Source organism: Lichenostomus cassidix, chromosome 21, assembly GCF_008360975.1.
Source record: "Lichenostomus cassidix isolate B80296 chromosome 21, HeHo_3.0, whole genome shotgun sequence".
Classification (NCBI taxonomy): Eukaryota; Metazoa; Chordata; class Aves; order Passeriformes; family Meliphagidae; genus Lichenostomus; species Lichenostomus cassidix.
Genome location: NC_139501.1, coordinates 5,866,304 through 5,893,847, shown reverse-complemented (window position 1 = coordinate 5,893,847; position 27,544 = coordinate 5,866,304). Strand labels below are relative to the sequence as shown.

Here is a 27,544-nt window from a genome sequence, read left to right as displayed (position 1 = left end):
TAAAGGGGTTTGAAGTTTTGTAGGGGTTGTCAGGGACTTTAGGGGTTTCACACAGCTCCAGGAACGTTTCCCATCCGGGGCCTCTTTCCCTCAGCAAAACCCACGAGGAATTTGGCCTTTTCATCCCCCAAAGCCAAAGCCCAGCCGCGCCGGCTGCCCGGAGCCTGCAAATGACGGGGTAGGAAAACGCCGGAAAAAAGGGGTTTTACATTTTTTTCTGCCCCAAACCATAATCAGGGAGGGGTGGGGGATGAGGGGGGACCAACATCTCCCTGCGAAAGCCGCCGATTATGGAGGTTTCACCCCATTCCAGGGCACTTTGGCTTGAGGTGTCATGAGTTTGTCGGGCTCAAGCTCCAGCGGTGACGGAAGGGGTCAGACTGGGGAGACACCCCGGATTTGGGGGGACACTCCGGATTTGGGGTCCTGGCAACTCCTTCTCCCTGTTTACCCATGGCTGGGCCGGATGTGGGGGGACACCCTGGATTTGGGGTCCCGGCAGCTCCTTCTCCCCATTTGCCCATAGCAGGGCTGGATACAGAAGCAGTGGCAAGGGGAAACAGTGGGAAAACTGAGACACGGGCACAATGGGGTTTTTGGGGTGTTGGGCAGGATTGGGGGTGCCACCCGTGGGTGCTGAGCCACTGACCACCCTCCAGAGCAGTCTGGGGGCTGCAGACCCTCGCTGAGCTCCCCTCGCCGCTCCCATGGGTGCTGCAGCCCAGCCCTGCTCCCAGCGCCCGGCCCAGAGCCCATCCCAGCTCCTGCCCCACTTTTGGGGTGTCTCCCTGGCGCTGACCCCGCTTCACCCGTCCTGCGCCGGGCCCGGGCATGCCCGCCCTGCCCAACCTGCCCCGCCGCGCCTTAATTAACCCCCCAGGCTTAATTATGGCTTCGTTAGCGCCTACTGCGCCGCCCAAACCCACTGTGCCCCAGTCTGGGGGTCACCAAAGGGCTGGGGGGACTCAGACCGAATTCACTTGGATTTCAGGGCCACGAAACACCCACCACCCTTATTAATTGCAGTTATTAAGGGTAATTAAAATAAGCATCATTACGTGCTGATAACTACAGGAGCGGGCCATAGGGGCTGTCGCACAGACTGGGGTACTTTATGGCATGACCTGGGGCAGTTTTGTGGTGATTTGGGGCGTTTTAAGCATTGCTGTTGGGTTTGGGAGGGGGTGGCACCCCCAAAAGAAACCAGCGGGGCTGGAGCAGGAGGAGGAAGCATTGATGGGTTGATGTATTTAATGCACAACATGCTCTGCCAGAGACACAGGCCCCCCAGCCCAGACCCCCTACACCACCTCGGGGGTCAGGGCTACCCCTCTGTCCATGGGGGACATCTGTGGAGATAGGTCCCCTGTGGTCCCAAAATGTCATCACTTGGGGTTGGCAAGTTCCTCGATCGCTCTCCGCAGCTGGAAGGGCACAGAGGAGGTGGGATGGGGCCTTCTCCCCCTTTCCCTTCTCCTTTTTCCTCCCTTTTCCCACTATTTCCCCCTTTTTTCTTCCCTTTTTCTCCCCTATTCCCCCCTTTTTTTCCCCTTTTCACCCTCTTTTTTTTCCCCCTCACCTCCGCCCTGCTCACAGCTCCCACCAGCTCCCCAGAGCGGGTGACAAAGACTCGCTGCAGCTTCAGCATCTGGAAGAGGTGATAGGCCTGGGAAAGGGACAGCAGGGACACGTGGGGATGAAGCCACCCTCACCTTGTCCCCTCAGCGTAACACAGACCTGGGGGGGCTCCCAGGACACATTTCTGCCCCCAAACCTGGTGTAGGGAGGTCCATGGGGAGAACTGGAGCATGATGGGCTCAATGACACAGTCGTCCCCGAGTGTCCCCACAGAGGCCAGCTGGGGGAAGGTGGCATGTTAATTTTGGGGTGGAAAAGCAGCTTTTTGGGTGTGGTGGGATTCCCCCTACCCTATTTACCTTCTCTCCTTGGGGGGCCTGGGGGTGCTCGTGGCTCTGGAGGAAGGTGACCAGCTGGGATCTGCTGACCGTGCCCACCAGCGTGGGGGACCCTGGACAGTGGGGACAGTATGGGAATACCAGGGAGACACCAAGGGGACAGTATGGGAATGACAGGAGAAGGTATTGGGACATCCCATAGGGACAGCAGGTGATGGTGTGAGGACAGTATGGGAATATCAAGGGAACAATCCATTAGTACACCGTGGAGACAGAATGGGAACATCGAGGGAACACCATGGCGACACCAAAGGGGACAGGGACAGCGTTGATACACTGTATAGGGACACCATGGGCATGGTATGGGAATATGGAGGGAACAGCATAGCAATAGGAACACCCCATAGGGACAGCATGGGCATGGTATGGAAATAGCCTGGCAATATCAAGTGGGTACTGTGGGGACACCATAGGGACAGTATGAGGAGACACAGAAGGGCCACCTCAGGGCCACCACAACTCGCTGGCCATCCTCCATGGGGACGGTGGACCCCCCAGGCCCCACACCCCACCTGTGCTCTCCACCACCGGGTACTCAGTGTCAGCAGAGGCGTCCAAGGCCACCAGCACCTCCTGGAATCCATCCCCCTTGGCCAAGGCCACGAGCTGGCGCTGCATGAACTCCTCCACCACCACTTGGTATGAGCTGGTGAGCACAAAACCCTGAATTTCCATCATTTCCTGGAGAATCCCCCCAAAACGTGGATTTTTGGGGTGGGGCTTACGCGATGTGCCGGCTGCGGATGGGGGGCAGGTAGGGCAGCTTCTTGACGATGATGCCAGCATCGTAGAAGGATGGTTGGTTCTTCTGGGTGATGGCGTTGGCCACCAGCACGGCCAGCACGGTGGGCAGGATGTGGCCCAGGTGCCCAGTGGCCTCGCACACCAGCAGGGCGGTGGACACTGCGTGGGTCACTGAGCCCGAGAAGGCGGCTGCGCCTGGCCGTGGGAGCAGGGGGGTCAGGGCATGCAGGGTGGGGGTCTCACCACCCGTGGGTGTCCCCCTCAACCCCAGACTCACCTGCCAGGGCGTAGCCAGCAGGAATGATGGGCCGGAGGGGTCCTTCTGAGTGCAGCCCCCGAGGGAAGAGCAGGGCCACCCCTTCCCCCAGCAGGCGTCCGATGGCCGCTCCTGGAATTGGGGGAGAGAAGGTGGGGACATCCCAGGAGCCCCCAGAATGGTGAAGGTAGAGGTGAGCACCCTCCTGCAGCCCCCCCAGGCTGGATGCATCCCCTGTGCCCCCCAAAGACTGGATGTGCCCCTGTCCAGGGCTGGAAACACCCCTGCACACTCCACCCCAAGGAATGAATGAACCCCCCACACCCCTGCCCAGGGCTGGCTGCCCCCTCATCCCCCCCAGCCTGGCTGTCCCCCACTGTGTCCTCCCCAGGCCTGGCTGTGCCCCCTGTGTCCCCCCAGACCCAGCCCCCGACTCACCATAGATGAAGATGGGCATGAAGTACCCGGCTGGCATGGGCAGGGTGGTGGCCAGGATCAGCATCCAGAACTGGGGGAGCCAGCAGACACAGGGGAGGTCACCCCAGGGGGACATTGTGTTGGGGGACCCACCCAGGAACTGGGGGGGGGCATGGTTACCTTCATGATCAGGAAGAAGGACAAGGTGCCATAGATGGTGGCAGAGGGGTGGTCCCACTCCTGCCAGAGCCCCCCAGGCTTGGCCACCTCCGAGGCGTTGAGGGCCAGCAAGCCCCATGTGCGGTTGTCAAAGAGGGAGGTGAGGTATTCCTTCATGGTAAGCTGGACAGATGGACAAATGGACACCCTGAGCCCCTGCTGGGAGGCTCTGGGGTCCCCAGGGAGCCCCACGTGTCCCCACTCACCCTGGAGGCCATGAACTGCCCCAGCCCGGGTGGGAAGGTGATGGAGGCGAGGAGCAATACCACCAACACTGTGTACACGGGTTTGCTGCAGGGGCGACAGTGGGGCTGGAGGTGTGGGGATGGAGGGGGGGATGGACAGGAGGAGACCCAGGGACAGCAGGGGTGCATGGGGTTAGGGGACAGGGTGCACGGGGGGGACATTGGGACAAGCAGGGTGGGTGGGCAGGGTGCATAGGGGGACACAGGGACACTCAGGCTGCACATGTAAGGTGCAGGAGGGGGACATGCAGACACTCAGGGAACATAGTGTTGACACACAGACGCTTGGGGGGACAGTGATGCACGTGGAGTGTGAGGTGCACGTGGGGGATGCATGGAGATGAAGTATGGGGTGCTTGGGAGGGACTCAGGGACACACAGGGTGTATGGGAAGGACACAGAGACACACAGAGGCTGCACGGCATGGACACAGAGGACAGACAAATGGACAGATGCCCAGTACAGACTCAGTGGCCAAGAGCTTGGCTGTCAGCCGGTTCTTCTTGACGGCCACCATCATCCAGCGCTGGCAGAAGAGATAAGCACAGGCCACAATCCCACAGACGGCCCTGTGAGGAGAGGGCAGGTAGGGGTATGGGCAGGGCACAGGCAGGGCACAAGCAGCACCCCAAACCCAGACCCTTCATACCCTAAAATCACAAAAAAGAAGGTCTCCAGGAGGTCGAAGGGAAAATCAATCTGGACGTCACTCTTAAAAACAGGTGCAATGGTTTCTGAGAAGGGGGAGAGGAATGAGGGGTGAGCACCCCAAAAATGCCACGGGGGGACGGTAAAGGGGAAGGGGGGGCACACCCTGCCGCCCTGCCTTGCCTTGCTCGCTGTTGAACACAGCCAGCAGCCGAAACATGAAGGCACCACAGGTGGCAGCGAAAAAGCCACGCCAGTAATCCCGCACAGCAAAGTGGGGGGACATCACCTCGATGCTGAAAAGCACCCCTGGAAAAACGGGGAAAGGGTTAGGGCGAGGTTTAGGGGTGTCCAGGATGGGATTGAGGGGATACTCACCGCTGATGGGAGCCCCAAAGACTGTGGCCACCCCGACGGCTTGTGCTGCCACCAGCATCTCATGCTGCTTGAACTTGTTCTGTAATGGGGCGGGGGGGAGGGAGGTTAGGTGCAATCCCAACTTTTTTGGGCGGTAAAATAAAATTCCTCCATTAATTTTTTGGAGGGTGGTGCCCCCACCTCATACTCCCTTGTGACTGTTGTCCGCATCTTCCCCAGATATGCCGCAGCCATGGCAGAGAGGTGGACATAGGGGCCCTGCGGGGAGACACAGTGCTGAGCGTACCCCCACCTCGGCACCAGCTGAAACCACGGCGGATTTTGGGGTTCAGAAGGGGATCCCTTACCACTTTCCCAAGGAAAACGGTGCTGCCGCACGTCAGGGTGCAGGTCAGCCCCACCACCTTGGCTCCGAAGTTCTGGATGGCCAGGTAGTCCTCCAGCACCACGCCCATCAGGATGGTCTTCAGCTCCGGGATGCCGGAGCCTGGAAGGAGGGGGCAGAATCCAAATTTTAGGGGTCCCCCATTATCGAGGGGTCATTTTGGGGAGCCGGGGAGGTCGGGGTGCAGCTGGCTCACCTCCAGAGTGGGGGGTGATGCTCTGGGAGAAGCCGGTGGAGAAGGCAGCCAGTGCCGTGGGGTACAGGGTCCACGAGAGGTACTTGAGCACCCCGATGTCCCCGATCTCTCGGTACAGCCAGCAGTGAGCTGGAGGAGAGGTGACGGGAGGGGAGATGCACCGCCACAAAAAACCACCCATATCCTCGGTGAACCCCCAAACGCCGGTGAAGCCCCCCAGGCGCCCCTCGTTTACCCGCGTAGAGCCTGGTGACAATGATGTCCATCGTGAAGCTGATGGTGGCCATGAGGACCCCCAGGATGAAGAGGAAGTACCAATCCTCCCCGACGCGGAAAAGCTGCCGCTTCACCCACTCCAAGCACCCTGCCGGGGGAAAACAGGGTGCTGACCCCCCCAAAAACCCTCACCCCCCAGAATCCCCCTTTTTGGGTGGGGGTCTCACCTCGGACCCTTCTCCGGGCGGTGGGGCAGGGTCTCCAGCTGTGCTCTGACACCAGCACCCTCTCCTCCTCCTGCTGCTCCTCTTCCTTCTCCCCCCGCAGCCCCCCGGGTACGGGGCGCTCCATCCCGGGGACCTTTCTGGGGACTGCACCCCCCTTTTTTTTAGCACCCCCTCACCCGTCCTCCTGCCTCGGCCTCCGCTGCCAGACTGAGTTTGCAAACGAGCTCATTAAAAACGACCTTGACGAATCCGTCGGACCCGCTCGGGCCGGAGCGAGCCGGGTTTCTCCCCCCTCCGCCACTCCCGAGCTCCCAGTCTCAACGTACGTCCCGCGGCGGGGAGGATTTAATAAGTATTTTAATTAATTATCATGATTATTCCTTAATAATAGGCATCGCATTCCACGGCGTTGAGTTGTGGGGGGGATGGAGGGGGGAAAAATTTCCACCGTCTCCGGCGCAAGACCTAAATTTAGCCGGTTTTACGAGAGGTCTGGCAGGCGGCCGGGAGCCTTAACGAGGCTTTAAAAAGCTCGTCAAGTCGAAATACCCCGAAATAACCGATCCGGCGTCGCCTTCGCCGGGAGGAGGAGAACGAGGAAGAGGGTTCCGCTCTTCGCCCCGGCGGGAGCTGGGGGTCGCAGGTGGTGGGTGAAGGGGAAATCCTCGCCCGCCAGCACCATGGAGCTTTTCGGGAGCTTTGTCCGGCCCCACGGGGAGACCTTGGGGTTCCCAGGTGAGTTTGGGGGTCACCCAGAAGGCGTTTGGGGAGGGTCACAGCCACGGCTTGCTGAGGATCCCCCCCAAACGCTGTCCGGCAGCTCGCCCCGGTAACACGGGTGTGGTGAAGACCCTGGGGAACACCTATCAGTTCACGGTGGACGTCAGCGACTTTGCTCCCGAGGACATCATCGTCACCACCTCCAACAACCAGATCGAGGTGCACGCCGAGAAGGTGGGTTCTCCCTCCCTTCCTGCTCACCCCCAAAGCGGGGGACCCCAAAATCCTCACCGGGGGACGCGGGGATCACCCAGCTCCTACCCAAATCCCGAACAGCTGCGTCTACAGCCCCAGCGGGGTTTAATTCACCATTAATTAATAGCGATCACAGGGTATAATGAGTGCCCATCCTGCTTGTACCCCAAAATTGCCCCTTTTCACACATTTTTTCTCCCCAGCTGGCCACGGATGGCACCGTCATGAACACCTTCACTCACAAGTGCCAGCTGCCCGAAGATGTGGACCCCACGTCCGTGTCGTCCTCTCTGGGGGACAACGGGATGTTGACCATCCGGGCTCAGCGCCGGCCGGCCAAGCACTCCGAGCACGTCCAGCAAACCTTCCGGACTGAGATCAAGATCTGAGGGGTCGGGGGGCTCCTTTCCTCCCCCTCTCCCCTCCCTCGCTAATTATTTGGGTGATTTGGGAAGGAGGTGGGCTGTGGGGTAGGGAACGGGAATGGCTTCCTCCGCCGTGGGGTCAGACCTGTGCTGAATGCATGCCGTCACCCACCGGAGAAACTCCGGAGGGGACTCCCAGCTCCAGCAATTTTTAGCTGGCGCGTGTTGAAGGGGAAGATCCAGCGTGCCGAGAGTCCTGCCGGGAGCCAGGTTCCCTTCCCAACCCTCCGCCAGAGCTTGTCTTTGTATATAGAGCTTGGGATAAATTATTGAGAACGACTCGCTACCGCCTTCTCCGTTTTTTGATGTTTCCTTGATGCTTTACCCTCAAAAAGGCGTGTGGGTTCAGACCCGAGGTGTGTCTCGGTAAGGCATATTCCGCCATCCCGACAAAAACCCGGACCGGGAGCCGCTCGGGCGCCCGTTGCCCTGTTTATTTCCAGCCCGGGGTGACTCATTTCTTCCCCGAAGCTCTATTTCTGAGCCATTCCCTCAGCTGTTCGGCTGCCGACCCACCTGGAAGGGCACCAAACCCTCCTCCCCTCGCCCACCCTCACCCACCACCCTCGGGATGCCCCAAGGGTGCCACGAGCCGGGATGACGATCCCAAACCCAAGAGCTTCTTTTCGGGGGGGCCCCAAAACCTCCCGCAAGGAAGGGCCTGGCTCCATCTCCCTGTGTGTACCCACAACACCGAGGCGCCTGTTTGGGGCGAGAGCCTGTTTATAGCTACACACAGCCCGGCTCGTGTTGCTGCTCCCGCTCCCAGGGCAGCCCGTGCCCGTCCGTCCCCAAAACACTCGTGACTCGCATTAAAACACCTGGCAGCGGCCCAGGCACGGCGGTTGTGCCGTTTCGCTGTCGCCCAGGGGATTCCCCGCTGCAGGAAAAAGGGCGAAAAGTGATGAATTAGGTTGTTAAGAGCAACAAAGGCTCGGGGAGCTCGGGAGAGGCGAGCGGCGATGCGCTGCTGTCGGTCCCGGCGATGGGACGAGGCTGCTCCGTCCCAAAATGCCACCCCGGCACCCACCGCCGGTCACTGGTTGCCATCTAGTGGCCCTCGCCCAGGGAGATGCAGAGAGGAGGAAGAAAATGGGGGGAAAAGCACTATTTTTGCCGCAATCGCGTTTGGACAGGGGAGATGTGGGGAGGGTGAAGGGCTGGCTCAGCCCAGTGCCAAACACACCCCACAGCAGCTCGTTTGTGGCACAAAAGCTGGGGGGAGAAACAGGGTTTTTTGACGTTTAAATTCTTTATCAATGACCTGGACGAGGGCACCCTTGGAGCCCGATAGAAAACCTTTTCATTTATTTATACATTATTTATACAAATACGTATCTTTGTCTACATAGTAAACAAAGAAATTATTGCTCTTTGGTTCTAAGTCACATAATTCTCTTTATCATTTAGCAGTCTTTTATTGGTCACTGATTTCTTTACTCCTTTTATCATCTTTTTCTCAGATGGGGAATCTCCAGGTTTCCAGGACTTCATCTCTTCTGTATTTTCTGGTTACTTCAACGTCTTTGAAGGACCATAAATTTAAGATCCTAGATATCCAATCTTTGAATCCCTTTGGCATTATTGAAGGTTGTCAGGATTAGTTTTAACAAACTGAAGGTTTTGGTGATTTGATGACCTGAATAACAAGAGTCTGAGGAGAACTTAATTAGTGCTGGCTGCAAGTGGGCGCTGCTTACAATTAATTAAAACAACTAATTAAAAATTAGTTAGGAAAGTTATTTCCAATAATCGAGAACCTTCTCCCTGACAGGAGGGTGGAACCAAGGGAACAAGGGTCAGGAAAAGAGGAACGGCATTAAGTTGTGGCAGGGAGATATTTGTTAGATATAGGGAAAGCCTTGATGGGCTGGGTGCTCAGGCACTAGGACAGTGTTGGAATCACCGTTCCGGGGGTGTTTAAATTTAAACAGGGGTGATGCGGCGACTGGGAACATAGTTAGCGATGAACACGGCGACATCGGGACCTTCGACACTCACAGATCCTCTCGGTGTCTGCCGGCCCCTCAAGGAACCTCTCGTCCCCTCACGGTTTCCCTCAGCCCCCCACGGCCCCTCACGGTTTCCCTCAGCCCCTCACGGCTCCTCTCGTCCCCTCTCGGTTTCCCTCAGCCCCTCACGGCCCCTCTCGTCTCCTCTCGGTTTCCCTCAGCCCCTCACAGCCCCTCTCGTCCCCACACGGTTTCCCTCAGCCCCTCACGGCTCCTCCCGCTCCCTCAGCCCCGCCCCTCCCACTGTCATGGCGGCGCCTCTGAGGCGGGAAGGGGCGGGAAGGAGCCCGGACCTCGCCGCGCGTGCGCAGTGACGCAGCCGCCGCTGGGCGGGCCGGGGCGACGCCGCTTCCGCCCGGCGCCAAGATGGCGGCGCCCTTTGTCTGGTCGGTGTCACGGTGAGGGCCGCGGGCCGCGGGTGAGGCCCCGCCGGGCCCGGCATGGCAGGTACGGCATGGGGGGCTCGAGAGAGCGCTCCAGGGGCTGTGGAGAGGCTTGAGTGGGGCACGCGCGCTGGGAGGCGAGGGAGTTGCGGCCCGGCTCGCTGCCTGTGGGGTAACGGAGCCGGTTTGGGGGTCACCCCAATGCGCCCGGTTCTTTCCGGGGAGGCTGCGGCAGGAGCCCTGCTGACGGGTCCTGGGAAACGCGGGGCTGCCGGCTGTCGTGAGGGGAACGGGGGGTTGTCGCGACAGGAACGGGGGGCTTCCGGCTGTCGTCAGGGCTTGGTGGCTGAGGGGAGCGGGTGTGAGGGGAGCGGGGTGCTCCTGATTGTCCTGAGGGGAATGAGGGGTTGGTGGCTGTCCTGGGGGAGTATGGGGCTGTCGTGAGGGGAAGGAGGGACTTTTGGATGTCATGAGGGGAGCAGGGGGCTCGTGGCTGTCGTGAGAGGAACAAGTTGCTGTCGTGAGGGAAACGGGGGGCTCCTGGCTGCACCCTCCTCCCCAGGGTGTCCCTGTCTGCTGTCTGACCCCTCCCAGCCGTGAGGGGGCTCGGGGCGAGGCCATGAACGAAGCCCTGTGTCCCCTGGGGCATCACCGTCCCCTCAGGCCACCGAGAGACCCTCCTGAGGGCGGGGAATGGAGGGTCACAGCCCTGAGCCAGCGCCAGACACATCCCCGCACCTCAGGAACGGGGAAAACCGCAAGGAAAACAGGGATTTTCCCTCGTTCTGGCGCTTTTGGCGAGGTGACAGCCCCTCCTGGCTGTCCGTGCCCTCTGCGGGCAGGCGTGGGTGACACATTTCCCGGACCAGGCGCATTTCCTTGGTTTTGTTTCTGCATTAGAGGCTTCTCCCGGGATTCCAGCCCTCAGCCAGCATTCCAAAGGGTGTTTTTCCCCGAGGAGACGAGGGTCTGTCATCCCTGGGCGCTGCAGACACAGGGAGGGGGTTCAGGGCAGATCTCTAGCTCAGGTGTCTCAGTGTCCAGAGCAGCACCAGCGCATCCCTAAGCCTGAAAACAAATAACCAAGGAGTCTTCAGGATGTCTGCTCCTGTGGGGTCTCCAGAATGCCCCTCTCCTTGTGTCTTTCTCATTTTATTTCCTTTTCACCACATTTTGTCCTGTTTGTGATTATTTCCCCTCTCATACCTCGCCTTCATCTTCCAGCCACAAGCTCCACAGCCTTTCCCTATTCCACAATCCAGATTATTATATGGAGCTACTCAGCTTAGATCAGCTCTAAACTTTTTTTTTTCCTTGGGAAATGTTGCAGGATCAGTTCCTGGAAATGAGGACAGACCCTTCTGGGCAGAGGCAGAGAGGGTTGGGGCGGCGTTGTTCCTCAAGCTGACGCACAAGGAGGGAGATGACGGTGGGTAGGAAACAAATCCCCTCTTCCCTTTCATGTTCCCAGGATGAGTGGCTGGGTGGTGACAGCCTTGAAAGGCGATGTTTAAATCACTGTTTTTTTCCAATTTAGTTAGGTTTGAGGGTTTTTAATAGGTAGATGTTCATGTGGCAGGGAAGGGGAGAGGTAATGTCATTAATTAGCGAGAGCGCTTAACAGAGCTCGCGTGGGAAGCTCCCTGGGACTGCAGCTGCTGTATTTATCTGTGGGGTGGGCGTGGGTGGGCTCATAATGAACTTTTCCGTGATTAATTGGATAATGAAAGACTCAACAGCCGCGTCAGGGGGGTAATTGTCTTCCCCAAGAGGAAATCAGGGGGTGCCCAGTCCTGCATCGGTGATTTTGCACCTTGGTGCCTTCAGCACCCAAAAGTGGAGGTCTAAAATGGAGTTTTTCATCCTGTTTTTCCCAGGATGGCTGCGTAGAGACTGACCTGAACACCTGGAAAGGAGAAATCTCTGGAGGAGAGACACAGCCTTCTGGCCCTCGATCCTCCAGATATCTCCGCTCCTTGCAGCACAGGGGTGAGCTGAGGCACCAATCCTGGGGGGTTGGGTCCAGGTGTTTGGGATTTTTAAACCTTGGAGTCAGTGATTTTAGTGGATAAAGGTGACATTGGCTGCTGGGTGAGAGCATACAGAGCTCATTCAAGCCTCTCCCTGCGGTGCTTCCGAGGGAACTGGAACATGATCTTTTGGAGGAGCCTACAGAAAATAGGAAGTTTTTTGGGAGGAGTTTTTTACTTCCTTCTTAAAGCTGGGGAGCAAAGCTGAGACAAGTCCAATCCTGGAACATTAAAACTTATCGTTCAGATGCAAAGTGCTTCCCACAAATTCCCAAAAATACCCTTTTAGTGCATCAAACTGTCATGATTCCTCAGGTCCTGCTGCGCAGAGCTCTCTGAGTGTGGAACACAGCCTTGTTTATCCTGCTGGGAAAATGTTTCCCCTTTTTTCCAGAGCTCTGCAAACCATAGAGGGCCATGCCATGCAGGGGTATTTTGACCGGTATTTTGATCAAAATACTGTTTTTCCTGGCTGTCAGGGATGTATTTTGGGACAGGCTGGGGGAGTTTGGTTAACAAGGACTCTGTGGTTTGGAGAGCTGGGGGAAGGTCAGGGCAGGGAGTTCACTGCAAGGACAAAATGAAGTGGAACTTCCTCTTTCTGTGCATGATCTGATGCTGTCAGAGCAGTCTTGGCCTCTCAGACACACTGGAAATTACTTTGGAAACTGAATGAATCCTTGGCAGGAAGATCCTTTCTGAGTGTTGCTGGCACCCACAGCTGACAGGAGGAGGCTCCCTCTGACCACTGATCACAGGAAGGGACAGGAACTGGAAGTGCCTGGTTTTGTGGATACAAACCTTTCGCTTTTTCCTGGCTGGAAACTCCTGATTTAAGAACCGGTGAAGTGGAAAAACAACTTCCATGGGCTGGAAACTTTCAGAGACACCAAACATGGAATCCAGGAGTGTTTCCCCAGCCATAACCTTCCTGTTTCAGCATCCAGAGGGACTTCCTGCTTGAACAATGACTGGATAGTCCCTGTTTCCTTTCTCCTCTGTCCTTGCCAATCCTTTTAAACAATCCCTTCAGCACAGGAATCATTGGAAGACAGAGCCAAGTGCAAACCCTTCATTCACCCTGCGCCCCACGGATGCAGCTCAGGAGAAAATCCACAGTGTGGCACTTTGCTGACAAGGACCTGCTGGAAAGTTGGGGTTTTGCCATGTTTCCAGCAATTTGCAGCATTCCTCATGCAAAGCTGTGCTCCGGGCATGGAGAACTCCCTCCAAACACAGAGTGAAATATAAAAAATGTGTCAGTATTATGTCATGAGCAGCTGGAATGAGCAGGAGCTGGAAGATTTGGGTGAACAATTCCATGCTTGGCAGGAGTGGTGACACAGAGGAGGGACAATGGGACTTGTGTCTGCAGAGGTGACAATGCTGCTGCCCGCTGCTTGGACCAGCTGAAGAGCAATAAATGTGTTCTAAACACTGTTAGGGTTTCTAAAAAACATAGTGGCTGTTCCATCAACTCCTTCCAGCCCTGTGTTGGAGTCGTGGCTGTTCTGGGAGAGGGTTTGGGATTAGATTTAGCGGGAGAGGAGCAGAAATTCACCTTTTGGGCCATTTTTTAAGCCCCCAGGGCAGTCAGGTCATGCTTTCTGATCTCTCCTGCTGCATGACCCCTCTGGACACAGCTCTGGGGTTTCACCCCCCATCTCACCCCTCCATCCTGGGTTTTTTTCCCTCCCCACAGCCATGGATTTCCCGCAGCACAGCCAACAAGTGCTGGAGCAGCTGAACCAGCAGCGGCAGCTGGGGCTGCTCTGTGACTGCACCTTCGTGGTGGATGGCATCGACTTCAAGGCCCACAAAGCCGTGCTGGCTGCCTGCAGCGACTACTTCCGCATGCTCTTCGTGGACCAGAAGGATGTGGTGCACCTGGACATCAGCAATGCCGCAGGTAGGATTGGAATTTTTATGCAGAATCCCTCCCAACTCCTTAACACAATTCCGTGCCCAGGCTTCCAGGGAGGTTCTTCAGCTTGTTATTCTGAACATTTCACAGTGAAAGAGTGAGGGCTCATTTTGTGGTTGTGTCACCTCCCCTGCAGGCCTGGGCCAGGTTCTGGAGTTCATGTACACAGCTAAGCTGAGCCTGAGCCCCGACAACGTGGAGGACGTGCTGGCCGTGGCAGGCTTCCTGCAGATGCAGGAGATTGTCAGCGCTTGCAACGCCCTCAAATCCCTCTCCGTACCCCCAGAAAATCCCCCTGGAATGAGCCAGCAGGCCCCCAAGATTGGTATGTACCCTCCTGGCTTCTCCTCACCCAGGGAAAGTCAAGACTTACTCACTTATGCTTCATCCAGGCCAAAATTAATCCACTTATGCTCCTTGACCACCTTCCAAACTGATTTCCTGGATAAATCTGGTGCACCTGAATGGGGTTTGATCCCCTTGGGCAGCATCAGCAGTTGATGCTTCTGTGAATTTTGTGGGATTTGGGAATCCTCCTGGCAACAGCAGCTGGATGGCTTTGCCTGTTCCCTCACAGGGGCCGACAAGGTGACAGCCGATGACAAGACGTCGGTGGCAGAAGCTCTGGGGGAGCCTGACAAAGCCAATGCAGCTGCTCCTGATGCCGAGGGGAAGGAGGAGAAGCCAGAAGCCACGGCACCGCCTGAGGCGCTGACGGAGCAGCCAACTGGGCAGCAAGGTGAGCCACCAAGGGGTGACACCCTTGATGCTGCTGTCACCCCCAGCACACCCTGTCCTGACACTCTGGTGTTCACAGGCACAGACACTGCCATCCAGGAGGATCCCAAAGCCGAAATTGCCGGGCTCCCACAGCCGTCAGAGAGCGCAGTGGGCAGCGACAGCCCTGCAGCCACGGACACCACCAGGACAGAAGGTGTGTTGGTGAGCAGGGCTGGGACAAAGCTGGGCAGAGCTTGATCCCTCATTTGCTATGGAATTAATTGTGTGAGTTTTGCCATGCGAGGCATAGATTCCCATGGAGCATAGCAAGGAGAGTTGGGAAATTTTCCTCTGCCTGCACAGGCCTTTGGAATTTAGGACTAATCACCTGCAAATTCAAAGTGATTCCAGGCAAAGGTGATGATGGATGAGCTTTCACTTCCCTTCTGACTCACATCTTTCTGTGATTTCCCTGGGGAGAGGGGAGGCCTAATCCCAATCTCTATAGGTTAGGAAATACAGGTGGATTTTGTGTTTCTGCTGCTGCTCCCAAACTTCAGCATCCCCGTTTTCTATCTTCCTGCAGAGATGAAGCTGGAAAGAAAGGAGGAAGAAGGAGAGATGATAGTGGAGGAGGAAGATGAGGGTAAAATCCCCGAGGAGGAGCCTGCTCAGCTGGAAAATGGGGAAAATGCTGAGGATAATGAGTCGGGAAGCACAGATTCTGGGCAGGAGAACTCAGGAGAGCCACGCCTGCTGCGCTCAGGCACCTACAGCGACCGCACCGAGTCCAAGGCCTACGGCTCCGTCACACACAAGTGCGAGGTGAGGCCAGCCGGGCTCCTGGGTGGCATCTCCAGGTGCCTCGGGGACACCATGGGTGACAGTGCCTGTCCCTCCATCGCTAGGACTGCGGGAAGGAGTTCACCCATACAGGGAACTTCAAGCGGCACATCCGTATCCACACCGGAGAGAAGCCCTTCTCCTGCAGGGAGTGCAACAAGGCCTTCTCTGACCCGGCCGCCTGCAAGGCCCATGAGAAGACGCACAGGTACAGGGTGGAGTCAGGGAAAGATGCCTGACAAACACAGGGTTTGCTGGGAATGGTCGAATCCTTTGGAAATCCACCGGTGTTTTGGGGTATCCGGGAGGAGATTGGTGTTTCTGCCCCTGTCATAGAGTCATAGAATAAGAGTTGTAAGGGAGACACAAGGATCATCGAGTCCAACTCCTGGCCCTGCAGGGGCACCATCAGAATCCCACCCTGTGTCTGAGGGCATTGTCCAAACTTCCCTTTTGTGTTGTTTCATGGACTCACCATTCCTGGAAGTGTTCAGGGTTGGATGGGGCTTGGTCTAGTGGAACAAGATGAGCTTGAAGGTCCCTCCCAACCCATTCCATGATTCCTGTGGGTCTGGCTGGGCGTGACGCTCAGATCGGATTAACGAGTAGTTGTGACATTCCCACCTCATCCCAGCCCGCTGAAGCCATATGGCTGCGAGGAGTGTGGGAAGAGCTACCGGCTCATCAGCCTCCTGAACCTGCACAAGAAGCGGCACACGGGCGAGGCCAGGTACCGCTGCGAGGATTGTGGCAAGCTCTTCACCACCTCGGGCAACCTGAAGCGGCACCAGCTGGTGCACAGCGGCGAGAAGCCCTACCAGTGTGACTACTGCGGGCGCTCCTTCTCCGACCCCACGTCCAAGATGCGCCACCTGGAGACCCACGACACCGACAAGGAGCACAAGTGTCCCCACTGCGACAAGAAGTTCAACCAGGTGCGTTGGGGGAGCAGGGAAAAGAGTGATAGCTGGGCCAGAGAAGTCTTGGAAGGGAGGCTTGTCAATGGGATGCAGCTTGGGAGGCCCAAACTGCTTGTCCTGGGATGGTGGTGTGTCCGTGAGGTGGAGCTGAGGGGGTCTCGGAGTGGTCCTGAAAGGGTGGATAATCCACATGATGCAATTTGGGCATCTTGGAGCTTGGGAAGGGTGGTTTATCCATGGGATGCCGTTTGAGCGTTCCAGAATTCACTCCCGAAGTGATCCATGAGGATTGGGGTTGCTCTGAAGGGAGACGGGGTGGTCTGGGGCTCTCTCCATCCCATTCTGCATCGCCAGGTTGGGAATTTGAAGGCTCACCTGAAGATCCACATTGCGGATGGACCCCTGAAGTGTCGGGAATGTGGGAAGCAGTTCACTACGTCAGGTAACATGAGAGGGGGCTGAGTGATGGGGGTTGGATGGTCTGAGGGGCCAGGGAATGCTCTGGGGCTGGATCGGAGCCAGAGGAAGGATTTCATCCCAGCGTTACAGTAGCAGGGTAGTGCTGCATGAATTCCTGATTTTCCCCATGGAGCCACACCCTGGAAAGGAGCTTCTTATCCAAATTTTGGAGAGGATGTCTCCTTCCATCTTCTCCCAACCTGCTGCAGAGCCAGAGGATTGGGATGATCCCAATGGAATCTTGATCCCCTCATACCCTGGGTGCTTGTTCTGGCTGTCCCCACTTCCCTCTTACTGCCTTATCCCAGGCAAGGTGCAGCTGACTTCCCTTTGATCCCTATGCAGTCCCTGCTCCCTGAATAGCAGCAGGCATTCCCGAGGGAGCTTCTGGGGTGCTGGGAAGGAGGAACAGGGGGAGGAAGGATCAGGCGTCCCTCAGCCAAGCCTGCCGTCCTCCCAGGTAACCTGAAGCGGCACCTGCGGATCCACAGCGGGGAGAAGCCATACGTGTGTGTGCACTGCCAGCGCCAGTTCGCCGACCCCGGCGCGCTGCAGCGCCACGTCCGCATCCACACCGGTACGGAGACACTCCCCGCCTCCCCCGAGGACTCTGCCTTCCCCTCGTGCTCCCCTCCCACCTTCTCCCTGTGTTTCCCCAGGAGAGAAGCCGTGCCAGTGCTTGATCTGCGGGAAAGCCTTCACCCAGGCGAGCTCCCTCATCGCCCACGTGCGCCAGCACACCGGGGAGAAGCCCTATGTGTGCGAGCGCTGCGGGAAGAGGTGAGGATTCCCCTTGGGTATACCAGGAAGGGCACTTTGCTGGCGTTGGAATATTGGGGACACCTCCACTCACCCTCCCCAGCTGGGTGCCGTTATGTGGAGGGGGGTTGGAGGTACCAGGGTGTCACCACAGATAGTGGTGACCATGTTGTCATTCCCAAAGGTTCGTCCAGTCGAGCCAGCTGGCCAATCACATCCGTCATCACGACAACATCCGGCCCCACAAATGCACCGTCTGCAACAAAGCCTTTGTCAACGTGGGCGACCTGTCCAAGCACATCATCATCCACACAGGTGGGTACCTCCCCAAAGCCTCCCCTGCCTCATGGGGGGCACAGCCCCCTCACTCAGCCCCCAATTCCCTGTCCCCTTCCCAGGGGAGAAGCCCTTCCTGTGTGACAAGTGCGGGCGTGGCTTCAACCGCGTGGACAACCTGCGCTCCCATGTGAAGACTGTGCACCAGGGCAAGGCTGGCATCAAAATCCTGGAGCCCGAGGAGGGAGACGAGGTCAACATCGTCACGGTGGCGTCCGATGACATGGTGACACTGGCCACCGAGGCGCTGGCTGCCACTGCCGTCACGCAGCTCACAGGTGAGCTGGGGCCCCACAGGTGTTCCCTAAGGGAGTTCATCCACGGGGAGTTGTTGGGGAGCCATACAGAAGGGAAATTTAACCTGGGGTGCAGCTGGGAGGTCCTGGAGTTGTCCTGGAAATGGAAACTTATCCACAGGGAGCACTGGCGGGTCCCAGAGCTGCACCCAGAGAGAGATTCTTTTATGGTGGTACAGTTTAGGGGTCTTAGGAGTCATCCCAAAAGGGAAACTTACCCATGGGAATGCAGCTTGGGAGTCTTGGAGGTGTCCTGAAAGGGAGATTTATCCCTGGGGGGCAGCTTGGAGGTCCCAGATGTCACCCCAAAAGGGAAATAGTATCCCTGGGGGGCAGCTTGGGTGTTCCATGAGCCACCCCAAATGGAAAACTTAACTGTGGGGGTTAGCTGGAGGGGCCTTGAACTGTCCCAAAAGTGAGGTTAATTTATGGGGATGCAGCTTAGAGGTCCTAGGAGCCACCCTAAAAGGCAAGCTTACCCATGGGATGCAGTTTGGGCATCCTAGAACTGTTCTGAAAGTGGAGAGGCTCCCTAAGGGGTAGCTTGGGGTTCCAAGAGACACCCCAAAAATGGGATTTTTCCATGGGGCATAGCATAAGGGTCCCAGGAGCCCTTCCAGAGAGAAAACTTATCCCTAGGGAGCAGCTTGGGTGCCTTGGGGCTGTCCTGAAAGGCAAGTTTATCTGTGAGGTGCAGTTTGCAGCCCCTAGGAGTCACCCCAAAAGGGAGATTCATTTGCGGGGGGCAGTGTATGGTTTGTCCATGGGGTGCAGCTGGGAGGTCCTGGAGCCCCCAAAGGCACTGGAGGTTCATCCAAGGGTGCCTCACATCCCCCTGGAGCTGCTCCCACCCACAGCACCAGGCAGGATTCATGGCCATGGCGGGGATTTCCTGCCCAGCCAGGCCCCCCCAGTGTCCCTGTCCCCCCTTGTCCCCACAGTGGTGCCCGTGGCTGCTGCAGTGACAGCGGACGAGACCGAAGCACTTAAAGCCGAGATCACCAAAGCGGTGAAGCAGGTGCAGGAGGCAGGTGAGACTGGGAATACCGGGAATAAGGGGCTGGCTCCTCCCATCCCACCCCCCAGTGCCACCAGGAATACCGGGAATAAGGGGCTGGCTCCTCCCATCCCATCACCCCATTCCTGGTACTCCCATCACCCTGGGAGTACCAGGAATACCGGCATGGGCTGGCTCCTCCCATCCCACCCTGCCAGCGCCTCTGGGAATACCGGGAATACTGGGTTGGCTCTTCCTATCCCACCATCCCCGTGCCTCTGGGAATACCAGCAAAACGGGGCTGGCTCTTCCCATCCCACCACCCTAGTGCCACCGGGAGTACCGGGCTGGTGGAATACCAGGCTGGCTCCCATCCCACCACCCCAGCGCCTCCAGGAATACCGGGAATACCAGGCTGGCTCCTCCCATCCCAACCACCCCAGCGCCTCGGGGAATGCCGGCAGCTCCCCTCCCGCCCCCCAGCACCTCCCCCATTTTTGTGTGTTTCTCTGTTCCCCGGCAGACCCCAACACGCAGATCCTGTACGCCTGCGATTCCTGCGGGGAGAAGTTCCTGGATGCCAGCAGCCTGGCGCAGCACGTGCGAATCCACACGGCCCAGGCGCTCGTCATGTTCCAGGCCGAGCCGGACTTTTACCAGCCCTACGGCGGCGCGGGCTGGCCGGCCGAGCAGGTCATCCCCGCCGGGGAGCTCCTCTTCCGGCCCCGCGACGGCAACCCCGAGCCGCCCCCGCCCCCGGCCGCCCCCGCCGAGGGGCCACCGCCGGCCCCCGAGTGACCCCACCCCGCCCAGCCTTTATTTAAAAGACAGCTCGGAAACGGTGTACAAAGTGTATTTCTGGAAGGAAAGAGATGGAATAATAAATTGCAGTATTTTGTAAGGGTCGGTGCTTGGGGAGGGGGAAAGGTGCTGTCGACCTCCCAGGGGGTGTTTTGGGGGTCCTGCAGAGCTGGAGCCTGGGGAGAGGGACTGAGATGCTCTGTTCACTTATGAGAGTGGGATGTGTTAAAAATTGGGATAAATGAGATGATAAAGGTAAAAAAAAAGGTGGTTTAAGGTTTTCAACCCCACCCAGAGCAGCAGATGGGGATTTCTGGGGTAAAGCCCTGGAAGACCCTCACCCACTACCCCCCACCGAGGGAGGGGTTGCAGGCAGGGGAGCTGCCCCTGTTTTGGGGTAAAAACAGGACAAAAAGTGCTGCTGAATGAAAGGGGGGGTGGGAGCCTGTCCTGCCCCACCCGGGGCTGGAGGCTTGGCTGGGCACACCCACAAGGACCCCTGGGAAGGGGGGCTGGGGGTCTCCTGGGCTATGTGTCCGTCCATGTCTGTCCCTGCCCCTTTTCCCCAGCCAGGGAGTGTTGGAGGATCCAGGATAGGCTGTGCTGTCCAGCCAGACACACGGACAAGGGTGTGGATGGTTGGATGTTCAGCTGGAAGTGGCTGGACAGATGGATGGACACAGGGATGGTTGGACATGCAGACATTCGGACAGGGACAAGTCCAGCTGGACACATGGACAGTTGTACAGATGGACACGTGGCTGGTTACATTCACAGCCAGACAGGAATTACTGCGTGGACAGTTGGACAGTCACATGGCTAGCTGGACAGACAGTTGTACATCCAGCTGGACACATGGGCATTGTACATACAGCCAGCTGGACATTGTACATGCGATGGACAGATGGACAGACACCCACCCAGCCGGACACTCCCCTCCTCCACCCATGAGCATAAATGCCAAAAAAATGCACTTCTTTACCCCAAGACCCCTCTCGAAAACCAGCGATTTCACACCCCCTCACACCCCTGCCCTGCCCCCACAGCCCCATGTCCATCTGTCCTTCTGTCCATCCCTGTGTCAGTCCCCAACCACAAGCCTTGGGGAGAGGCTTTCAGGGCCAGTCCCAGTTCTGGACACATGGACATTGTACGTCCAGCTGGACGCATGGACATTGTATATACACATAAACAGATGGACATTATACATCCAATGAACAGATGGACAAACCCCCAACCAGGGGACATTTTCTCCTCCATCCATGGGCATAAATGCCCCAAAAATGCACTTTCTGCCCCTAAGGCACCTCTCGAAAACCAGTGATTTCACACCCCCGCCCCACCCCCCTCACACCCCCCTCACACCCCCCTCACACCCCCACCCCACCCCCTCCCCATTGCCTCCTGGCCGTGGATTTGGGGTCAGGATCCAGCCAGACCTTATCCCCATTCCCAGAGCCTGGGCCGGGCAATGGACACAGGCATGGGGCTCGGACAGCTGGACATGGGGCTGTGGGGGCGGGGCAGGGGTGTGAGGGGGGTGGGGTGGGGGTGTGAAATCACTGGTTTTTGAGAGAGGCCTTGGGGGCAAAAAGTGCATTTTTGGGGCATTTATGCTCATGGGTGGAGAAGAAAATGTGTGGCTGGGTGAGTGTCTGTCCATGTGTCTAGATGGACACACAATGTCCATCTGTCCAGCTGGACATACAACATCTGTGTGTCCAGCTGGATGTACAAATGTCTGTCCAGCTGTACGTACAACTGTCCCTCTGTACATAGGACTGTCTATTTGTCCATCTGGACACTCACCTGTCCATGTGTCCGGCAGCTGGACACACAGCTGGGTATCCAGACAAACACATGATCCGTTACATGTCCAGCTGGAAATTTGTGCATCCAGCTAGAATTACGGACACTTGTGTGTCCATTGTATGTCCATTTGGACATTATACATAGAGCTGGACATTGTACATCCAGCTGGACACACAGACACTGTACATACATCTGGACACATACACATTGTATGTACAGCTGGACAGATGGACAAACACTCACCCAGCCAGCCATTTTCTTCTCCACCCATGAGCATAAATGCCCCAAAAATGCACTTTTTGCCCCCAAGGCCATTCTCAAAAACAGCGATTTCACACCCCTGCCCCACCCCCCTCACACCCCTGCCCCGCCCCCACAGCCCCATGTCCAGCTGTCCGAGCCCCATGCCTGTGTCCATCTCCCAGCCCAGGCTCTGGGAATGGGGACAGGGTCTGGCTGGATCCTGACCCCAAATCCACGGCCAGGAGGCAATGGGGAGGGGGTGGGGCAGGGGCATGAGGCGGGTGTGAGGGGGGTGTGAGGGGGGTGGGGCGGGGGTGTGAAATCGCTGGTTTTCTAGAGAGGTCTTGGGGGCAAAAGTGCATTTTTGGGGCATTTATGCTCATGGGTGGAGAAGAAAATATTTTGCCAGGGGGGTTCTTTGTCCATGTGTCCAGCTGAACATACAGTGTCCATGTGTCCAGCTGGACGTACATCATGTGTCCAGCTGTACATACATTGTCTATGTGTCCAGCTGGACATACAATGTCCATGTGTCCAGAACTGGGACTGGCCCTGAAAGCCTCTCCCCAGGGCCTGTGGCTGGGGACTGACACAGGGGAAGGACAGATGGACTTGGGGATGTGGGGGCAGGGCAGGGGCGTGAGGGGGGTGTGAGGGGGGCAGGGCAGGGGTGTGAAATCACTGGTTTTTGAGAAGGGTCTTTGGGGCAAAAAGTGCATTTTTTTGGCATTTATGCTCATGGGTGGAGGAAGAGAGCATCCACCGGGGTGGGTGTCTTTCCATGTGTCCAGCTGGCTGTACAATGTCCAGCTGTACAATATCCAGCTTTGCAGCTGGATGTACAACTGTCTGTCCAGCTGTACATAGGCCGTCCATTTGTCTGTCTGGACATTCACCTGTCCGTGTGTCACGAGCCGGACACACAGCTGGACAAACACATGGTCAGTTACAGCTCGACATTTGTGCATCCAACTAGAATGACGGACACTTGTACATCCAGCTGGATACATGGACGTTGTACATCCAGCTGGATACGTGGACGTTGTATGTTCAGCTGGACATTGTACATCCAGCTGGACATATGGACAGACACCCACCCAGCTGGACAGTCTCTTCCTCCACCCATGTCCATAAATGCCCCAAAAATGCACTTTTTGTCCACAAGGCACCGCTCGAAAATCAGCGATTTCACACCCCCGCCCTGCCCCCCTCACACCCCTCTCACACCCCCCTCACACCCCTGCCCCACCCCCACAGCCCAGTGTCCATCTGTCCGAGCCCCATGCCTGTGTCCATCTCCCAGCCCAGGATCTGGGAATGGCGTGTCTGGCCACACCCTGCCGGACACATGGACAGTGCCCCCCAGCCCTAGCACAACCTCCAAAAACGTCCTCTTCAGCCCCAAGGGCCTCACTCAGAAACCAACAGGGTCAGACCCTTTTCCCTGCCCTGATAACCCACATGTCCATCTGTCCAAACCCCATGGGTCTGTGGTTCTGTCCATCTGCCATGCCTCAATCCCACCTCCCTGGGAAAGGGGGGAAGTTCAAGGCCCCACCTGACCCCCCCAGTTGGACTTGGGGGTCGCTGTGGGGTGTCCTTGGCTGGGCTCCTAACACCCCCTCCATCCTGGGGCACCTGCAGCACCTTTTTGTCCTGTTTTTACCCCAAAACAGGCTCTGTTCTGCCTCCCACCTTCAGCCCGGGGCTCTGGGCTAAAGCTCTCCCCTGGTTTTAGCAGCCACGCCCCAAATTCTGCCCTAAACCTCTTTTTTTACCACATCTGCTTGGTATTAACTCATTCGCACCAGCCTTGATTAGGCTTCCCACTTGCACCTGGCAGTGATTTGGGTGGAAAAGCAGTGAAAAACATCAAGTCTGGCTCTTGTTTTTTTAAAGGATGATGAAGATCAGTAATCCAGGGATAACTGCGGTAAGGAGCTGGTGCATGGTGAGGTTGGAAGTGGGGGCAAACCCCACAACTTCAGTTTTCACAGTATTTATGACACAAGAGGGCAAATCAAAGAGCAATTTGGTTTAGTGTGCTGGAATAACCATTTTTCTGGTTCTTTTTAAAGCGGAGGTGGGCGACTCCTCCCTGGGAGCTCCCAAACCTCCCCTTCCCCTCTCCCGCCCTCCCCAGCGCCGAGGGACGAGGTCGGGGCGCCGACGTGTTTTGTATTTTTTAATAAAGTTCGTAATCCAATGGACACACAAAACAAAACTGCGCTGAGAAAAAAAAAATAAACCAAAAATAAACCAAAAAAAAAAAGCAAGTTCCATAAATTAATTAAGTGTTAGGGGAGGCGAGGGGGGCTGGGGCAGAGTCTTTGTACAAGTGTATAACACTTCCACAGCTGATGAGACGAGGGGATGTTTAAATGAAGCGCACTTACAAATGAGTGACAATACAAAGTCTGAGTATGAAAATAAGATTTTTTTTCTCTGAAAACACATTTTTGGCACAGATTAAAAAAAAATGTATGTTGTGGGGATTTGATTTTTTTTTAAAGTCAGTATTATATATATTTATATATATTATATATATATTTATATATACACACACCCACTGAGTTCTGCATATCCCACCAGGAAGGAAAAAAGCTCTCCCTTTTGTTTTGTTTTTTGTTTGTTTTGTATTTTCTTGCTTTTCAGTGTAAACTGTACATCCCAGATGAAGAGAAGACGGCTGCAGCAGGGGCAGGTGGAGGAAGAGGAAGGTTCATATCCGGAAAAAAATAACACCCCCCCAAAAAAAACCAACCCCAAAAGAAGAAGAAAAAAAAAAAACCAACCCAACGAAACAACCAATAAAATAAAAAATGACTGTGAAATGCTCCTTGACCCACAAATCTCAGCAGAGTCCCTGCGGAACGTCCACGGCGCGCGGTCAATGTGTGTCAAGACATCCAGAACGTCACAGCGTCTCCAACTGTGCAAAGTCCGAGTCACTAATTTAGTGCAAAGGCAGTTCAGGTTCTTTTTTATTTTTTTCCTTTTTTTTTTGTTAAAAAAAATAAGCCATCCTTTTCTTTTTTCTTTTTTTTTTTTTTCTTTTTTGTGTGTTTTTTTTCCCCAAAAAGGAGGCACGGGAACCCAAGCCCAGTCCACCTGCTGAGTTCATCAGTTGTCCATAAGCTAAAGCAACATGTAAACATCCAGGGTTTGATCGAGGCCGGTCGGGCAGGAGGCTGGTTTCTGGCAGCATTTTTCTTGTTTCATAACCTTCTCTCCTTCTTTTGATTTATTTTAAAATTAATTTTCTGTGTGGTTTTTGTGGGCTTTTTTTTTGTTGTTGTTGTTTGTTTGTGTTTTTTTGCTGCAGGGCCTTGGAAAAATTAAAAAAAAATTAAAATAATCGAAAGTCGGTAACTGGTAAACAGCTCATACCGACGCGATGACAATCATCAGGTGAGGAGAGATGTTGGAGATGCTAGCGAGGAGGTCTGGGGCCAGGCGGGACAGGTGGCTTTCCGAAAACTCGCAGGGTGGGAAGATCTGCAGAACGTAGGCAGGCTGCAGGGAAGGAAAAAAAAACAGATCAGAGACAACCTATGCCTAAAGATGGTTAAAAATGGGACATTTCAGTGATGTTTTGGATGTTTCAAGGATCCTAAATCTTGTATAAAAAGGAAGACACGGGTGTGGTTTCCCAGGTAGGGAGTTTTCACCACCACAGGTCTAAGAGCTGGATGGTTTTGCTGGGAAAGGCAGAAAAATTCCCATTAATTATCATTTCAGCGGTTGCTCCGAGTGCTGGCCGCTCATTCTGGGCTCTTTACACCCAGATTTAAATTAGATTCAATTTGATTCAGTGCAGCAACACACCTGGAATGGCACCCAACTGGACTTTGCAAGAAAACACCAGAAAAATCTGTCCTGAAAAATCAGGATATGGAGAAGAAAGAAGGACTCCACTGGGAAATGGATTTGGTTTTTCAGCCCAAGATGCTGGACTGGGAACACACCAAACATACACTGAGGGATTTTTTTAGCTTTGGGGTCACTTTTATAAATTCCATCAATGATTATAATGATTCCATCAACGATTTCACGTATCCTATCCATATGTTTGATGGGTGATGGAAACGTGGGGGTTGTCTGATAATAAAACATGGCAGCTCCAACAGAACCCCAAGCTGTCTGTGCCGTTCTGGTTTGGTTTCCCTGTGGGTCCCAGGGGGTCTCTGCCCATACCTGGTTGGAGCCGGGGTTGGGGACGTTGATGATGCCTGCAGCCTGCTTGGCCTGCAGGTAACTGATGAATGCAGCCTTGAGCGACTCCGTCTGACTGACCACATCCTCCTGGTCCCGGCCGCAGGGCAGGGCCAGCAGCAGGCAGTAATCGCTCTCCACCTGCAAGGGAAGGACACAGGCTCAGGGAAATGCTGGATGAACGGGTGTTTTCCAGCTATACATCCATTATCCAGAGGGAAAATACTTTCTTTAAACTCCTTGATGTTACAATTTGTTCCCTTGGGAAGCTGTGGCTGCCCCATCCCTGGAAGTGTCCAAGGCCAGGCTGGACAGTGCTTGGAGCAACCTGGGACAATGGAAGGTGTCCCTGCCCATGGCAGGGGGTGGAATGAGCTGGCCTTTAAGGTCACTCCAACCCAAACCAGTCTGGGATTCCGTGAAGCCAATACTTGCTGAGAGCACGGCCAGACCAGAGGGTGGAAAGGACTGAAAATGGATCTCCATAGCCACCTGAATTCTGCTTCCCACGTTACTCAGACACACTGATGTCAGCAGGAATTTGTCTCAGGGCTGAGAGTGACTTCAAAGGTTTCTCAGCTCTCATTCCCTTTTCCCGAAATGTGGGGCAAGAGCTATTGCTCATCACCTGCAATCCATGTTACACTGTGTGGGTTGAAGGAATCAGTGCTAATACCAGAATCCCAAAACAGAATCACAGGATCTCCTGGATTGGAAAGAACCCACAGGGATCTAGTCCAACTCTAGGCCATGCAAAAGATCCCAACAACCCCACCCTGTGCATGGGAGCATTGTCCCAAGGCTCCTTGGGTGTCTGGCAGCCCTGGGGCTGTGCCCACTCCCTGAGCAGCCTGTTCAGTGCCCATCACCCTCTGGGTGAAGACAACAATGTGACACAAGCCCGAATTTCTGGGAGCATCGATGCTTTTCAGCTCCACAGCTGCTGAGACCAGCCCGGCTTGGAGCACAGGGATCCCCAAACACACTCCCTGCCCCATCCTGAGCCCTCACCATCATCCTCCGTGCAACCCCCTCCAGCTGGGAGGCCTCGAGCCGCATGCGCTGCGCGATCCGCAGCGGGGGTCCTCCCTCGGGCGCCGGCAGGGACCGGTGAGCCAGGACGTTGTTCCCGGACACAAAGTGGAGCTGCACGGCCGCCGTGTCATTCTTGAGAGCCAGGAGACCCTGCCAGACAATGGGGTATTTCTGGGAAGAGAGGGAGGAGAAATGTTACACACAAAGCAAGGAGAGTGGGATCTGAAATCCTGTCTGAGCTGCTCATCAGAGGTTTAAAGGCTCAGCAGAGATGTAACACCAGATCAATCCTCTACATGCCAGGCTTGGGTTACATCCTGCTAAATCAGGAATTCAGTCCTTTTCCTTCCAGCTGGCCAGTCTGCCTGGGTGGATCCTGTCATCCCAATCCACCCACCAAAGGCTGCTCCCAAGCACTGTATGCCCTTTTACAAATGGACAAATTGAGAAAT

At 55.9% G+C, this 27,544-nt stretch overlaps 4 protein-coding genes across 6 annotated transcripts in view; 2 read left to right on the top strand and 2 right to left on the bottom strand.

Moving 5' to 3' along the window:
• Window positions 1-1,233: 1,233 nt before the first annotated feature.
• Window positions 1,234-6,440, bottom strand: CLCNKA (chloride voltage-gated channel Ka). The gene is made up of 19 exons (XM_085080250.1): window positions 5,908-6,440; window positions 5,700-5,828; window positions 5,465-5,593; window positions 5,231-5,370; window positions 5,064-5,141; window positions 4,884-4,962; window positions 4,689-4,814; window positions 4,507-4,591; window positions 4,325-4,426; window positions 3,819-3,903; window positions 3,574-3,735; window positions 3,415-3,484; window positions 2,998-3,108; window positions 2,702-2,915; window positions 2,489-2,622; window positions 1,938-2,029; window positions 1,775-1,858; window positions 1,580-1,666; window positions 1,234-1,424 (listed from the first exon to the last, which is right to left on the bottom strand). Exons 1-19 carry the CDS (start codon window positions 6,029-6,031, stop codon window positions 1,386-1,388), a joined length of 2,070 nt encoding a protein of 689 aa, XP_084936376.1. The 5' UTR covers window positions 6,032-6,440; the 3' UTR covers window positions 1,234-1,385.
• Window positions 6,441-6,456: 16 nt separating this feature from the next.
• HSPB7 (heat shock protein family B (small) member 7) lies at window positions 6,457-7,589 on the top strand. Its single transcript, XM_085080249.1, has 3 exons — window positions 6,457-6,642; window positions 6,728-6,861; window positions 7,086-7,589. Exons 1-3 carry the CDS (start codon window positions 6,588-6,590, stop codon window positions 7,269-7,271), a joined length of 375 nt encoding a protein of 124 aa, XP_084936375.1. The 5' UTR covers window positions 6,457-6,587; the 3' UTR covers window positions 7,272-7,589.
• Window positions 7,590-9,609: 2,020 nt separating this feature from the next.
• ZBTB17 (zinc finger and BTB domain containing 17) lies at window positions 9,610-19,887 on the top strand. The gene is made up of 17 exons (XM_085079820.1): window positions 9,610-9,766; window positions 11,033-11,131; window positions 11,580-11,691; window positions 13,435-13,641; window positions 13,793-13,981; window positions 14,234-14,395; window positions 14,474-14,590; window positions 14,963-15,201; window positions 15,285-15,427; window positions 15,854-16,154; window positions 16,494-16,581; window positions 17,059-17,175; window positions 17,258-17,378; window positions 17,542-17,672; window positions 17,756-17,971; window positions 18,931-19,020; window positions 19,510-19,887. The coding sequence occupies exons 2-17, from the start codon at window positions 11,126-11,128 to the stop codon at window positions 19,782-19,784; spliced, it is 2,514 nt and encodes an 837-aa protein (XP_084935946.1). The 5' UTR covers window positions 9,610-9,766; window positions 11,033-11,125; the 3' UTR covers window positions 19,785-19,887.
• Window positions 19,888-24,014: 4,127 nt separating this feature from the next.
• Window positions 24,015-27,544, bottom strand: part of SPEN (spen family transcriptional repressor) — a 66,769-nt gene continuing 63,239 nt past the window's right edge. For all 3 annotated transcript variants that reach the window (XM_085079888.1, XM_085079889.1, XM_085079887.1), the window contains 3 exons: window positions 27,069-27,263; window positions 26,040-26,198; window positions 24,015-25,358 (listed from right to left, as the gene is read on the bottom strand). In XM_085079888.1, the coding sequence (XP_084936014.1) occupies window positions 25,227-25,358; window positions 26,040-26,198; window positions 27,069-27,263 (486 nt within the window). In that variant the 3' untranslated portion in view covers window positions 24,015-25,226. The remainder of the gene's footprint in view (window positions 25,359-26,039; window positions 26,199-27,068; window positions 27,264-27,544) is intronic.